Below are 16,584 nucleotides of genomic sequence, written 5' to 3' on the forward strand. Positions count from 1 at the left end.
GGTATTGTTTTTGGCTAGATGTTCTTGGAAATGGAGGGGGGGGGGGTGAGGGTATATATAAGTATAAAAAAATGTTGGCAAAAGAGGTTTCTGTGATAGTTCATGTGAGGTTCGTAATGAGGTTCATAAAAATGACTTTTTTGACGTGTTATGTTAGATTTTTTGAAAAGTCTATAAGTTGATGACCCAAAATGCACTGCTAGAAATTTACTAATTAGAAAAGGAAAAATGGAACTCGTGTTGGACTAACCGTTTGGTTTTGCTGAGTCGGTGGCTAAAAGGACTAAGCAATGAAGCTTTCTTTACACTTTCTTACGTGGGGCAAGCGTGGAAATTTACTCTGATAATCTTACTTTAAATTAAATATTTAAATAAGAATAACAAAATACAGATTGAGTAAATTAGAAGATTATACTTCTTGTACGACCAAAGGAACGGACTCCCAAAATTCTTCAACTTCTTGTACAAATATTTTAAATCATACTTTATTTTTATTCACAATATCATTATATGATTTAGTAGGGGTGTAGGAGTAAAAAGATTTTGCAAAATATTTTTATTTTTTTAAAACTAATGCATATGTAGTCCACTGATTTAGGAGAGTCTTTTTTTTTCCAGCTTTAAAAAAAATATTTTTTTTTTTTAATTTTTACAAAAAAATACTTTAAAAAAACCGAAAAGACATAAAAATATATATTTTGCAAATTTTTTTTTTTCCAGTTTTTACAGAATATATATTTTTCAGTTTTTAAAGCATTTTAAAAAAAAATAATTTTTTTCAGTTTTTACAAAAAGAATACTTTTAAAAAACTGAAAAGACTTAAAAATATATATTTTGTAAATTCTTTTTTTTTTTCAGTTTTTACAAAAATAAATTTCAGTTTTTACAAAATATATGCTTTAAAAAAACTGAATTTTAAAACGGGTCAGGTGGTGGATTTTTTAAAACGGATCGGGTAAAAAAATGGGTCGTTTTCATCTGGTGCTGACACGTGGCACTCCATCCAAAATAAGGGTATATTTGTTCCAAAGTATGACGGGAAGGGTATACATAGTCCAATAATATAACGAATGGTATTCCTAGACCATTTTCGAAAGTACATGGGTATATTTGCCCTTTGCCAATCTTTAAATGATACTTTATTTTGATTTCACAATTACTACTACTATATGATTTAGCAAGCAAAAGTTCCCTTTTTTCAGTTTCCACGTTTATTTCCATTTTATTAAAGTAATTTATTTGGAGATCTCTAAGATGGGAGAAGTGAAAGAAAAGGTCAGATACTCCCTAAAATTAATTTTGTTCACCATTGTGTTTGATAAAACAGGAAGATAATTTTCAATAAAATATGTGTCATGGGAACCATTTTCATATTATTTGATTACAATAAAATACTTTATAAGGAAAGCATTTTTCATAGAAAAGGAAAAAATAGTTTCCCTCATTTATGAACAAGCATTTTTCTCACCACTATCTTAACTTTTTTACTTCATGGACATTATTATTAATCTTTATTACTCAAAAAATCCATCAGAACACTCTATAATTTGCCAAAGTTATTACTAATCTTTCATATACATTTTTCAGAAAACTTGTTCCACTTACCATCAAACACCGGAAAATAGAAAATATTTTCTTATTTTCCAGAAAAACATTTTTTGATGAAAATAACTTCCGCATACACTTTGAATTGGCACCTGTTAGAAAGAATTTATACGCTGAAATTAAGACATGAGTGCAAACAACAAAGAAAAGAAAGAGCGCTAAGTTTCCATGTTAATATATTAGTACCATATTTCTTCCAAGTCCCTTTTCTATATTTCAAAAATAAAATAAAATAAAATAAGGTAATTAACCGAAATAGACAAATATACATCGAAGGTTTCAAATTAAACTTACATTTCTCCCTCTCCAAAATGGACAAACATCCACCTTAGGAGTGGGCATCGGTTGGTGCTGTTCAACATATCGGTTATCGGTTTATAAATATATTAAACCGATAATCGAACCGATAAGATATGTATTGGTTAGTCGGTTATCGATCTTTATCGGTTCGATTATCTATTTACCCAATAAGAATAAAAATATCCAAAAATTTCATGTTTTTATTAAAGAAATCGTGATCATACTGATAAGAGAAAAGACCTGAATTTTCACTCTTAAGAAAATAAGGATTAAATTTCAACTTTAGAAAAGAAAACTTTCTTTGCATATGAAAATCCAAATGAATGATATCAATTTTGAAAGTTATAATTTACTACGAGTAAGGAATAAAACATTCAACAATCTAATCTTACTAATTATTTCATTGCGAGCGGGCATAATTCATAGGAAAATATAAAATCCAAATCTTGCAAATACTACAGATTCTTTAAAGCTTAAAAATCTTGACAAGAATTAAGATGACAATTCAGAAAAGTTTAAAACTTACTCTAATAATTAAGGTATAAAGATGAAAAGTAACTGTCAAGAATTGAGAAAATGAAGTCATAAGGTGTCTTTATATACTTAGTAGTAAAATTATAATTTTGTTAAAGTTTATTGGGCTATCGGTTAAACCATTAATAAAATTAGCAAAAAACCGAGACCCGAACTTAATAATCAAATAACATTAAATCGTTATCGAACTATTTATCCAATAACCCGATATCGATAACTCATTAGTATTTTATCGGTTCAGGCTATCGATTATACCCAATATATGCCCCTTCCTAATCCAAGTTGGTGTAGATGGAATATTTGTAAAAGAAGAGTAGAAGACAGTTTGCGCACCTACCATATATCACGCGTTCTATCTTTTTTGAAGAAAAAGGTTCTGCTTTTAAGTATTTTAATCCAATCAGCAAAGATACCTTTGTTTTAAACTTTAAGCATTGAATTTGCAAATTATTCCTCCTAATTCTAAGCGTATCTACTGATCTTATTCCTATCCTAACTACCTCGCCGTTTTCTGGTCCAGGGCAGGGGCGGATCTACCTTATGAAGTAGGTGTCATGGCACCCGTTCGCTACAATTCTTATTATGTACATAATATCTCTTTGAAGAAACGTATATATGGATACAGTGACACCTAGAAGTCACAAAGTGGACGCGGGTGCCATTGATTCAGCCTTCCTTTGAAGGCTTTCTTTGACATCATGAATGCAAGTTCGATTCCCTGATAGAGCCCTTTGATTTTTCATTTTTTCTACTTATTAAGTTTTCCTTTATTTTCAGTTGAGCCCTAGGGTGTCACCATTTTTCCTTCTTTTTCGGCTCTTTCCCTCCTTTTCTTCATTTTATTACTTGCTTAGTCTCTGTTCTTTTTTTTTTTTTAATTTCAGTCCGCATTTTGTTTATATCATTATACCTTACTTTATGAACAATTATTTTCAATAGATAATTGGAATTGATTTTAATTAGCATATAATTTTTTTTATTTTTAATAAAACAATATTAATTTATATATTGGAATATAATTTGAGCAATATCTTCTATTGGGTTTTGAAAAAAAATTAAATGGTTTGATCGATAGTGTTTTGAGTCGAATATTATAGGTTGAATGTTAGAAATTTTTCCTTGAAAAATAATTGTCATATAACTCAACAATTAAGATGAAAAATAAACAAAGAACAATACAAGTAAATTAATCTAGTCAAACAAAGAATATATATTGTTAAGTTACTCTTTAAGAAAATATTTATATTAGAGGCGCTCTTTCATGAAATGTTATTTTTCTTTTTGCATTTTTATTTAAAATGTGTTTAAATTAAGCGTTAAAAATTTGAACTAAAATCAAACTTATTTGCTTTGTGAATGAAAGGCCTATTCAAATTAACCAAAAACTAAGCGAACCGACACATTATTCCTAATGTGTCTTTGTAGCTACTGACATGTATACTGTATGCATAACATGGTGTGGCACCCGCAACCTCCGAATCCTGGATCCGCCTCTGGTCTAGGGGGGTATTCAACCAAACTAGTTAATCTCCATAGAAAATGCAGCTACAAAGGTATCCAAGAGAGGTGATCATGTCACCCATGTCATGTTTAGCTAAAAAGTTGAGTACCTAAAAATAGAAATGAAAAAAAAAAAAAAAAGGCCAGACTTCTTGATCCCAACAGAATGTAGCTGTAGAAGTGTGCAAGAATGGGAAACAAGTTGTCGCCTTCATGTTTAGCTAGAAAATGAGGACAGAAAAGCCTGATATACTTGAAAATGGGAGGAAGTGTTCATCATTTTTCTCCTTCTACCTTATTTTGCAGATTCGTTTGCCTCCGTACTTGTGCTTTTAATTTCTATCAGGCATTGGGATACATAAGGTTTCAGCTGCAAAAGAAAGAGAAAAGAAAGGAATTCATCAATTGCAAGGTGTAAAAAACTTCACATAAAATGAGTAAACAAAAGGGTCACAAGTTCCACAAACATTTTCTACGATCTAGCGAGAACTTACACAACTACACTAGAAAGAGACACTAGTTTCTTTTACCTACACTATAGACTATGTACATAATGCAGTTATGTAAATTCATGGATAATTTCCAGAGAAGCTGAGACGGGGATCACTATCTTGGATAAGAGTGAAAGGTGAACACCCACCAATATTGAATGTCAAGACGAAAGAAAGCAACAGATCACAGAATACAAGAAAGTGCAATCTGATTACTGAAAATTTAGCTCATTTGGGGAATGCTTGAAAAGTCCATGCCCTAATCCATGGGCTATGAAAGTGCGAGGTCTTAACCTACCTCAAGCACAACCTGTTTCAAGATATTAAAAAGGCTTTGAAAAGGTTAATATAATGGAATAACCCAAAGAATGTTTTCATTTTAGATAACTTTTAGCCAAAAAGAAACTGAATGAATGTAAAGACAAATCAAAAGCAAGTGCTGAGCCCAAACAAAAAGCATAAGTACCAACGTATTTCCTAGAAGGGACTGAAAATTATATATTTCTTTAGATGAATCAAAAGAAGTTCATTAATAATACACCAAGATAGTGTTATCTTCACAAAAAGTATCTTGTTAAACCTCTAGCTGACCAACTTATTTAACATCTATATATCGTTATGTACTCTCTAAGGCTCTTACCTCATCTACGATACGTCACGGAAAAAGAACAAAGGCAGTAACGAGTGAAGACATCTCATATTTTGACAAGCACATTTCCAGATAGACCACAATCTAGTTCCAAATGTTATATCGTTTTTTAATCATCTCATGGACAGGAAAGAAATTGCCAATGAGTGATTTTGGGTACTCTATGAACAACAGAAATTATAAATAGTTCTTAGACATGACTGATCTTATTTATGCTGGTCTGTATTACTTCACAAATCCCTTATGTGAGTAAACAAGATAATTAATTCTCCAAAACAACAAAAATAATAAAAGAGAAAGTAAAACAAGATGAGTACTGGGGGTAATAACAAACATACAGGTCTAATAGGAGCATAACAGAAAGGATTGTCACGCACATATATTCTAGGCAAGACTCCGAGTTTAAAAGTTACAAAATATGCCAAAGGCAAATTGACGGCATTTCTATCTCGTTATCATACACTAACACAAGCTGCAATGAATTGGATATCCTCTAAAAGGTCGTCACCAGAAGAAATGTTTTTATCAACTAGACCTGCCCCTATCTGTGGGACGGACTTTTAGGACCTATTAAAACTCTTAGGGACTAATAAGTTAACTCCTACTTTTCATACCAATTTTCAACGGAGGCTTGAATGCTATTAGCATCATATTATATTCCAACATTAATCTTCCTCAATTCTTTATTAAGAGAGAACAACTAATTAATTAACTTATCAGAATTAATTATTAGGATAGAATAAGAATGGTATACACACTTTTAGAGAGTTTAAGATACAAACTTGTAGCTAGTTTACAGCAAACACCATTTATTTTTACTATCCAATTTTATTTGGAAAACATACAAAGGTACAAAGGTTGCTATAGATGAATTTGTGCAACAATTTCAAAAAAATAAGAGGTAGACATACGCTTGAACCAGTATATTTACTAATTTCAAAAATTCTTGATTTAAAAAAAAATGTATCACTCATGAAGCATGAAAATTTACTGCATATATGTGACAAATACTTAAATAAATTCTAAACAGATAACCAGTAGAAATAGTTATAAAGATTGCAGTGCCTACATTGTCAATATATTTTTGTTTTCTGCATTGTAATTATATCGTTATCACCCTTATTTAAATTGTTATTTGCATTATGATTAACAGTATTTTTAAACTATAAACTATTATAAGTAGGCGGTCTGATAGGCAATTACTGATTTACAAGACAGTATTGGAAGAAAATATGATAATAGGATTCAGGACTTCTTAGGCAAGGGTTAGGGTGAATAGGACTCGTTGGACTCCAGAATTGTCCATTGTAAGGGAGATATACGACTAAGAAATAACCCTATTCCTTTTGGTTCATGCATGGATGAGATTTGACTATACAATTGAGCAGGAACAGAATTGAAAGAAAAAAGGGGAAGAAAAGCTTATTGAAACCATCTCTATTTGTTTTGGTAGAACCGTTGTTTAATTAAAAACTACTTAAAAATACAGAATGAAATCAGAAAGCAAGATGTCCTTATAAACTAATACATATGGAAGAACATAAGAACATGGAAGCAAGTCAGCAACTGCAGTTAAATAACAGATTCTCTCCTTAAGCAAGGGTGGGGGGTGGGGATGGGAGGAGGAGGAAGACGGTTTGTTTCCTTTCTTTCTGTCAGCCATTCCCCTAGCTGAAGAAAGAGTCTTAGAATGGCAGAAAGGATAAAGAGATCTAAAGGAATGCTATCAACTTGCTAAGTTTAGCTGAACTGCATAACCCAAAATGGGGCTAAGACCAGAGGTGGAAACATGGGTAAATGAGTGATGAAAGCACCTGTTGCCTCTTTTTACTTTTAGCAAATTATTTACATCAAGCTTACTCTTGATGAACGTAAATGGAACAATGAATGGTTATACTCTTCATCAAGCGGAAAGGCTAGAAGGTGAGCAACCGGAAAAGGCACATTGATCAGAGAAAATACTGATTGGTCAATACTTCAATATTCACCAACTCCTCTAAACCATGCTCACCATTTCAAGCTGCATGACCTAAAACGGGCTAAGACTAGAGGTGAAAACATGGGTAAATGAGTGATGAAAGCACATGGTACTCTTTTTACTTTTAGCAATTTATTTACAGTAAGTTTACTCTTTTTACATTTATTAGAAGGAAGCACTGGCAGAAGCTCAAGAAGGAAGTGGTGGCTGCTATTTGGGGGGCTACAATTCATCACGTATGGACTGCTAGGAATAAAAAACCGTTTCAGGGTGGAAGTGTACAGACGGATACTATAGTTACACAGATTAAAAGAGACAAGAGAGAGAATTGAGATGATCAAAGTGTCAAATAGAGGATATAGGAGTAGAGGATTCATACAGAGACTATTGTGCAATTTATTTACAGTAAGTTTAATCTTTTTACATTTATTAGAAGGAAGCACTGGCAGAAGCTCAAGAAGGAAGTAGTGGCTGCTAGGAATAAAAAACTGTTTCAGGGTGGAAGTGTACAGACGAATACTATAGTTACACAGATTAAAAGAGACGAGAGAGAATTGAGATGATCAAAGTGTCAAATAGAGGATATAGGAGTAGAGGATTCATACAGAGACTATTGTGTAATTAAAGATATTATGGAGTCCCAGTTTCTTTGAAGAAGCTAGGAGCTCTCTAGGTGTATTTGATTAATTTTGTTATCAATGGTAATATTCACAATTGTTACCAAAAAAGAAAATTACGTTTGATTGCTCTTCATCAAGTGGAAAGGCTAGAAGGTGAGCAACGAAAGGAACATTGATCAGAAAAAATGTTGATTGGTTAATACTTCAGTCAAAGTTAAATACCTTGAAGTCGGTCAAATCTGGAACTACATAGTTAGGCAGCTTCTCTTGCATAACAACATAACCACCTGGAACAAGAAAGAACAATCTGTTTTTAGATATATACAGAAATATCGGTGTGCTTCTATGTGACCAAAAATAATTATTGATATTTCCAGCTTCATAAAACCCTGGAATATATAGCTTTCGAAGTAAGGGAATTCAGTATTTCTACTTTTTCATTACGGACACATTATGATTGTTGGAATTGAGACAAAAATGGGCTGGGCGACAAGAACAAGAAATTCAATGGCCTTAGCTGCAACCATACAATTTGTTTACATCGAGGAGACTGGATTTCCTGGTTATAACAGTAATCTAAGATTATGTCGAGGAAACAGTCAAACATAAACTTCCAATAAGACTACTATTCTCGGGTATGAACTTAGCAAGAAAAATAGAGAAAAAATGATATACGATATCTTCACTGTCAAAAACCTAAGGTTAAACTTTTTGTACCTCTGGAATTTGTAACAATCAAACAAAACTGCAAGTAATGTCCATTTTTGTAACAAATCAAACAAAACACCATGTCATTTTCAAAAACATTATCCTTAGTTTCATACACGATACATCTTCTCAGGTAACAAACAAAGTCAGAACATTTTGTTCAGGTTTTCCGTACTCTCCTTCTTTTCTCGTTTGATGATTCAAGCCAAACATCATATGACTCCTCAGATATACCACTTTACATACCATTTGGAAATTGGAGAAGGGGGGTGAAAGAAAAAGTAAGGATACATATATCACGATGTAGGTTAGAGAGGTGCATAAGCAATCACATAGATCAATCAAATCATAATCTTTCTCAAAAGTATGAGACGTAAAAGACTTACTAACATTACGAGCTTAACCATAGATGATAAGAAAAAAATTCATTTATATGTCAAGACTGCATAAAAATTTCACTTCCGACTTCCGAGTAGAACAATGGTGGCGAATGGTGATGGCATCGTGCAGTTTTAGGCTCTACCTTTTTTCTGGCATCTACTGTACCAAATACTACAGGTAGTTGGGTACCAATCAGCATTCATTGAAATATAGAAATTCCTGTAAAGCTATTGAAAATATGTTCTAACTAGAGAGAAAAGACAAAAGAATAGTCGTTCGCAACACTTGAATAGAGATTTCAAACCTTTAGGCTCAACCTTTTTTCTGGCATCTAGTGTACCAAATACTACAGGTAGTTGGGTACCAATCAGTATTCATTGAAATATAGAAATTCCTGTAAAGCTATTGAAAATATGTTCCAACTAGAGAGAAAAGACAAAAGAATAGTAGTTCGCAACACTTGAATAGAGATTTCAAACCTTTGCGAGTGTGGAAACCAGTAGGCTTGCAATTCTTTCCCTTGTAGTAGCCTCGAGGAACCCGTTTTGAAGTAAGAATGTCGAGAGATGAAGTGCGTTTTCTTCTGAAAGTTCTCCCTAAACCTAACAACAGTCCCAGCGGCATTGTATAGTCTTCTAATTAAAAATAAATAAACTGTGCCTAGAGAAAACAACATACAAAGAGAAAAGGATATTAGATATTTGCATAAGATCAAGATTTAATATTTGAAGTCATAACCAATTTCGTAGCATATTCTCACACTTGTCACTGAACCTTTTATACATTTGATATAAATTACAATATATACAAGTTTGTCTAATTTGTTCTTTCATTTTATTCAAGTAGAATTGCTTTTGCAATTCAGTACTCTTCAAACAACACTATGATATTGCCAACTAGGGAAATAAGCACAACCAGGCATATCAAACATTCATAAGGGAAAATAATGCTATAATTTGCTCAATTAAAGGAAAAGGCTCTAAATGTATCCTACAGAGACGACATCTTGCAATTCAGTACTCTTCAAACAACACTATGATATTGCCAACTAGGGAAATAAGCACAACCAGGCATATCAAACATTCATAAGGGAAAATAATGCTATAATTTGCTCAATTAAAGGAAAAGGCTCTAAATGTATCCTACAGAGACGACATCTCCTGAAAGTTTTCCAAGGGAAATTCCATAGACTTTCTGAAATATTGAACTAGGAATCTAGTATTGAGGACAAACGTTTCTGAAATGTCCTTAACTTCTGGACATGAAGCGAAACAAGTAAATGCTAGGACATAATTTTCTAAGTGTCCTGAAATATTGAACTAGGAATTTAATATTGAGGACAAACGTTTTTGAAATGTCCTTAACTTCTGGATATTAAGCAAGCGAACCATGTCACACAACACTCATGAAGTTAAGGACATTACACTGCACACATGAAGTTAAGGACACCATGTCCTTAACATTTACACTGCACGTATGAAGTTAAGGACATGATGTCCTAAAGTTTAACAACAAAAGGTGCTAATATAGGACACTTTGTCCTTAATATTTACACAACACTCATGAAGTTAAGGACACCATGTCCTTAACATTTACACTGCACATATGCAATTAAGGAAATGATGTCCTAAAGTTTAAAACAGAAGGTGCTAATTCAGGACACTTTGTCCTTAATATTTACACAACAGTCATGAAGTTAAGGACAACATGTCTAGCACAGGGGTATTTTTGTCTGGGCGGGTAAAAGTTCATTAAAGCAAGTAAACGTTCATTAAAAGTTCATTAAAGCACTGGCTAAAGAGTAAATACATTTTAAACGGTGGCTAAAGAGTAAATAAAGCTCTAATTAGTGGCTAACTGTACACTTCCCCCAAGAAATGCAAGCATGAAGTGAACATTTCAAAGTTATTTAATCCAAAGCTACATTCTTAAATAGTATCTAACATGTGCAAAAAAGGACCTAAGATATGATTTCTACTGCAAATACTTTTCAATTCTATGTGGGTAATATAAAATAATCAGAACTTTCACTAAGGTTCTGAGATCTAAATGATACAAATAAAATCTTAATACAAAACAAGTTCATGTTAATCTAATTTAAAATAAACAGATATAACTAACATTAACATACACTGTAACTCATGAACATTTTTACCTAACACGTGATTTCCAGCAGTAACAATCTTCTATAAACATGATTTCTAAAACATAGTATTTTAACAACAATAAAATAAACAAAGTGGATTAGAATTTACCTCTTGAGGGGCAGTGAACTGGAACTTTGGAGATTTTAGATCTACTCCACAAGACAAGAGTTGAACAACAAAATTACAGAACTTTTGAGTATTAGATTGTATGTGCTAAAAGAAAAATCAAGATTGAAAGATTGAGTTGAGTCGAGAGAGATTTTTTATGGTCCAAAAACTTGGTTTTCACCGTGTTCGAGCTCTCTTTCGTCTGAAGCCTTTGGGGAGTATTTATAGATGGAAGTTGAGTTTTGATTTGAAATTTGAATCCAAAATCAGAAGGGTCACGGGTTGAGTGTGGAGTCCGAAAAAGAGCCGTTTAAATCTCTGTTATCTCTGCCTTTTCAGAGATTTCAAAGGTTCTTTGACCTCTACTGTTGACTTAATCTTGTGCTAGAAAGGGGCTAGAGAAACGCAATTGTACGGAGTTTCACAAAAATGGAGGAACAATTCTGAGGTAATAGTCTGCCATGGTGAAGTTTGCAAAAAAGGGGGAAGGAGACGTTGCTGGCAATGAGAAGAAAACCTAGTTTAATCTTTAAGAGTTTAAGTTCTTTTAGGAATGATATTTGGGCTTGGACATATTTTGGTCTATGGGAATTGGGTAGGCTAATGAAAGAGAATGGGTTGGCTGAAATTGGTAGGCTTTTTTCCCTTCTTTAAATCGATTTCTTTGGGCTTCTTTGTATTAATAACTTGGACTAAAATATAATATTAATATAGCATTGTTTTAAGCAAAAAATATTGAAAAGCAAGAACTATATAAAATAACTTGTCCAAGGTAGTAAAGATCGAGAAACACAAAGAAATTAATTGAAGGAAAGGTAGGAAAAAATTGGATATCAACTGTTCATAAATAAATTTGGTACAAAATTATTATTTTTATAATGAACTGCATAATACAATATCATATGATTGACAAGATGAAACAACATTGTTACAATATAATAAATGGTAGGCTCTTTTATAAAATACAGAAGTTTGTGGCAATTTTAAAAATAAAATAAAAATTTAATAGTAATATTTTGGGCCAAAACCAGCTCTTATTTTGCGATTTTGCGATTTGCAATTTTGAGCTGATTTTGCGATTTGGGATTTGAAAATTTGCCAAAATATGAATACAATTTATGAACAAACACGTATTTGGCAACAAAAAAAATGGAAAAAATTTGGCTAAATTTATGGCCAAGCGGGTCCTTCATCTCATCTTCAAAAACTTATTTTTTCAAATCAAATTTATGTCTAAATACTAGTTCAACTCTCTACCGACAAGCCCTTTAGAAAAAAAGCTAAAGTATTCGCTTTTTAAGTTCCCACTTCCCATTCAGACATTTTATTTTTACTTTGGTTACATGTGGATGTAAAAGAAAACGTCAACATCTCCATTTCAAATAAACGCAAAGATTCTGAACTTGATATACTTGTCATTATGTTTTTGCCTTCATAAAACACATGTTTCAGGCGCAAATTAATTGAACGTCAATTTGACCCTAACAAATTAAGAAATGAATAAGCTTATCCTTTAAATTGTATTTTTAGTAAATAAACTAATAACAAGAAGTTTGCTAAAAGATTTCCTTGACTCTTAACTCTTAAGACGAAATTGGTAATGAGTGTTGCCGATTCACCACCTGTTCTAAGGTAAAACAAAATGTCAAAGAATGCAAAAGGTGAAAAATTGTCTAAAGCACTAGTAAAAAAAGAGAGATTCTCCCAAAGTTTACTTTTTCCGATTTATATGACCTGGTTATACAGTAACACGTTAAACAATACTTTTCTGTTTTTCTGTTTCAATTTAGATAATATAGTTTGACTCGGCACAAAATTTTAAAAAAAAAAGACTTTTGAAACTCGTTGTCTTAAAAGTTTAAGAGGTAAAAGCTTTTTGGAGTCATGATATTTTGTGGTTATATAAGTTTCTCATTAAGGTTAAAATAGGTAAAATAAAAGTTTAAAGTTGAATTATTTCCAAATATAAAAATATGTCATTTATTTTGGAACTAACTAAAAAGGAAAGTAACTCATCAAATTTGAAACAAAGGGAGTAAGTCAAAAGCGGAAATTGGGATCGAGAGAAAAAAGAGAGAAAAAGACTATAGAATGCTTCTTAATTAATAAAGAGAATAACAAATATTATATTTTTTGCTCTTTCTTGTACACAATATGTTAACATTTGTAGAGCGAGAAAAAAATTTGTGCATTGACAAGTTCAAAAATAATTCTCTTTTCTCTCTAATAACAGTTAACAAGGTAGCTCCAATCTATACAAGCGGATCATTAGCTGTCACATATACTAAGATTGATTTTATTCCGAACATGCTCTAATTAATCATTTTTCATCACAACCTAATAAAATATTTGTACAACTCATTCCTCTTTTTTTCCTAATCAATTAATTGCTCTAACTTGTTTACTAGCACTTAATTTATTAAGCTATAATTCTTATCACGTGCATTGCGCTTTCGCAAATTCTATATTGCAAGTGAGAGTGAGTTTATCATGGATATATCCATGGCTATATATATACATTTGTATCTCTCCTTAAATAGAAGATTTTTATGTGATGGTTGCATGGACATATGAGTTATATAAAGGAGAAGTATTATGTGATTAACTAAGTATTTTCTCTAACAAGAATCTGTGGTCGTTACCTTTCGAGTACTCACAGGGTAAACTCTGCTCTTGTGTAATAGTCCGCAAATCACACAAGAGGGTAAATCGTACTAGGCAAATCATGTGCGACACGTTCGACCGAAAAGGTATGCAAGTGAGTTTAAACCCTAGATCCCTCATTTGGGAAGTCCCTGCTCAGCTCTTCATTCCCTGTTATTTTAGGTTTTAATTGTATTTTTAGGAATTAATCACTTATTAATTGTAGGATTAATACATGAAAATCACAACAAAAATATATTAGTAACTTTACATGCATTATTAGTTAATTAAATTAGTTAATTGTTAAAAAAAAATAGGTAAGTAGGTTTAATTTTGCATATTAGATTTGAGTTAGGATTTAATTTAGGATTTTAATTAACTTGACTAGAGCTTAAAATCAAAGTAAGAAAGAAGTAGGCTTGTTTGGGTCTTTAAATTTCATATGGGCAAGTTCATGGTGAGGCCCAAAAGCCGTAGAATCCCCAACCCAGACTTTTAATTCACCTGGTCCTGTTTTAATATTCCAAAACGATGTCGTTTTTTCACAAAGGATCATATCCCCTCATCTAAGTCAATCCGACGGCTAGGAACTGACCACCCCATCCCCATATAACTGTCTGAATCTCCCCTCCCCCAACCCTAGAGAATACTTCCACTTCCCCTTATCTTTCATCTCTTTGATTCTCTCTCAGAGCCGCCGTAGGAAATCGCCCTACAGCGGCGGCACCACTCCAAACTCCCTCAAAGTCATACCCCACATTCCTCACCCCATCCCCGTCATTAATTATAATGACCCAGCCGGTCGTTTCTATTATTACAACCCCGTTCCCCATTTATTGCTCGATTTATGTTTTATAGTTGTATTATGACCTATCAGATTAGTTAGTTTGGATCCGGAGAGATTTTGGAATAAATTGAGACACTTAGTCTCATAATGGAAAGCTTAAGTTGAAAAAGTCAATCGGATGTCGACTTATGTGTAAACGATATCGGATTTGAATTTTGATAATTTTAATAGCTCCCTATGGTAATTTTGAACTTAGGAGCGTGTCCGAAAAATTATTTAGAGGCCCGTAGTGGAATTAGGCTTGAAATGGCGGAAGTTGAATTTTGGGAAGTTTGACCAGGGTTGACTTTTTGATATCGGGGTCGGAATCCGATTTTGGAAATTTAAAATAGGTCCGTAATGTGAAATGTGACTTGTGTGCAAAATTTGAGGTCAATCGGACCTGATTTGATAGGTTTCGGCATCAGTTGTGGAAGTTGAAGTTTCAAAGTTCATTAATTTTGAATTTAGGTGTGATTCTTTTTTTGTGTGTGTGATTTGAGGCATCGGGTAGGTCCGTATTATGTTATGGGACTTGTTGATATATTTGGTTGAGGTCCTGGGGGCCTCGGGTGAGTTTCAGATAGTTAACGGATCAAATTCGGACTTAAGAAAAATGCAGGAACTGCTACCTCTGGTGTGATCGCACCTGTGAGGGTCTTGGCCACAGGTGCGGCGTGGTTGGCGCGGATGCGGGACTGGCCTGGGGCGAACGCAGGTGCAAAGGGGAATGTGCATCTGCGAGGCTTTGGAGGGCTGGCTGTGTCCACAGGCGCGCATTTTCATCCGCAGAAGCGGATGCGCAGGTGCGACGAAAATGCCTGGGCAGTGTTAAAAATGAGGGTTTTTCAAGATTTTTCTCATTTTGGACATTTTGGAGCTCGAGTTGGGCGACTTTGGAGAGGAAGTTTTCCACACAACTTGGGATAAATATTCTTGACTCCCTTATGATTATATTCCATGAATCTATCTTCATTTTTAGCGATTGGTTGATGAATTTAAAGAGTAAATTGGGGGTGTTGGCCTAAAGTTCATAATATGAAATTTTAAGTTTTGAACATCGATTTGGAGTCGGAATTGAGTAAAATTAGTATGGTTGAACTTGTAATTGGATGTGTTGTCATATTTTATGAGTTTTGTCGGATTCCGAGATGTGGGTCCCACATACAATTTTTGGAGCGTAATTTCGGATTTTATAAAAAAATATTAGTATTTTGTTATGAAATTAATTCCTATAAATTGTGTGGACTGAATCAAATTTATTATGGCTGGATTCGAGTCGTTTAGAAGTTGATACGTGCATAGTGGAATTTCTCGGGCATTTTTTATCTTGCTCGGAATTGGATCCGTCTTGTTCGAGGTAAGTAACTCTTCTAATCTTGGAGCTAAGGGTATGAACCCTAAGTATACGTGTTATGCATTTGGTGTTGAGGTGACGCACATGCTAGGTGACGGGCATGTGAGCGTGCACCGTGTGAATTGTGACAGTTATTTATGTGGTACTGTGTAGTTATTTGAACTTGTCTGAAGTCATGAAATCTCTACGTACTAGAGTTATCAAAATGTGATTCATGCTATAAACTATGTTTAGACTACATGTTTATCCTGTTGGGACCCACCGAGGTCATTTCTGTTGTTAAGTTATCTGCTTTCATTGCATTACATACTCAGTCATACGCATTCATATGCATGTCATATCTCAGCCTCTGTTGTTATTTATTGATACATCATAACATCATTTTCGGGCTATTTCATGACATTGTGAGCCCATGAGAGAGAGAGAGACTGGAGAGATTGATGACTGGGTGAGGTTGAGGCCCTGATTGATTCTGATATTGATACTGATTTATGATAGTGCTTGGGCTGAATGAGCCCCTCCGGAGTCTGCACACACACCCAGTGAGCGCAATTGATATTATATGGAGATGGATCTTCTCCACAAGGCTGTATTGGCCTTCCTCGGTACTGGTGACTTATAGTCAGTGATATATATGTTCCGAGATGGATCTTCCCTGGGCCGTATGGGCCATATACAATACCAAGTGGTTGATTTTGAGAGTGTGAATCTGGAGATGGATCTTCTCCACAGGGAT

General features: G+C 33.5%; 1 protein-coding gene across 1 annotated transcript; it reads right to left on the minus strand.

Moving 5' to 3' along the window:
* Positions 1 to 3,949: 3,949 nt before the first annotated feature.
* Positions 3,950 to 11,642, minus strand: LOC104110844 (uncharacterized). The gene is made up of 4 exons (XM_009620403.4): positions 11,023 to 11,642; positions 9,247 to 9,427; positions 7,901 to 7,965; positions 3,950 to 4,310 (listed from the first exon to the last, which is right to left on the minus strand). Exons 2-4 carry the CDS (start codon positions 9,389 to 9,391, stop codon positions 4,236 to 4,238), a joined length of 285 nt encoding a protein of 94 aa, XP_009618698.1. The 5' UTR covers positions 9,392 to 9,427; positions 11,023 to 11,642; the 3' UTR covers positions 3,950 to 4,235.
* Between the last annotated feature and the right edge of the window lie 4,942 nt (positions 11,643 to 16,584).

The sequence above is a fragment of the Nicotiana tomentosiformis genome, chromosome 4 (genome assembly GCF_000390325.3).
Source record: "Nicotiana tomentosiformis chromosome 4, ASM39032v3, whole genome shotgun sequence".
Lineage (NCBI taxonomy): Eukaryota > Viridiplantae > Streptophyta > Magnoliopsida > Solanales > Solanaceae > Nicotiana > Nicotiana tomentosiformis.

What these genes read in the sequence shown, in the direction of transcription:
- LOC104110844 (XM_009620403.4), bottom strand. Translation starts at nt 9,391, where the DNA reads ATGCCGCTGGGACTGTTGTTAGGTTTAGGGAGAACTTTCAGAAGAAAA. An exon ending in TGGTTTCCACACTCGCAAAG is followed by an intron (nt 7,966 to 9,246) that starts GTTTGAAATCTC and finishes TTCTTGTTCCAG; the next exon opens with GTGGTTATGTTGTTATGCAA. An exon ending in CAGATTTGACCGACTTCAAG is followed by an intron (nt 4,311 to 7,900) that starts GTATTTAACTTT and finishes TTTCTTTTGCAG; the next exon opens with CTGAAACCTTATGTATCCCA.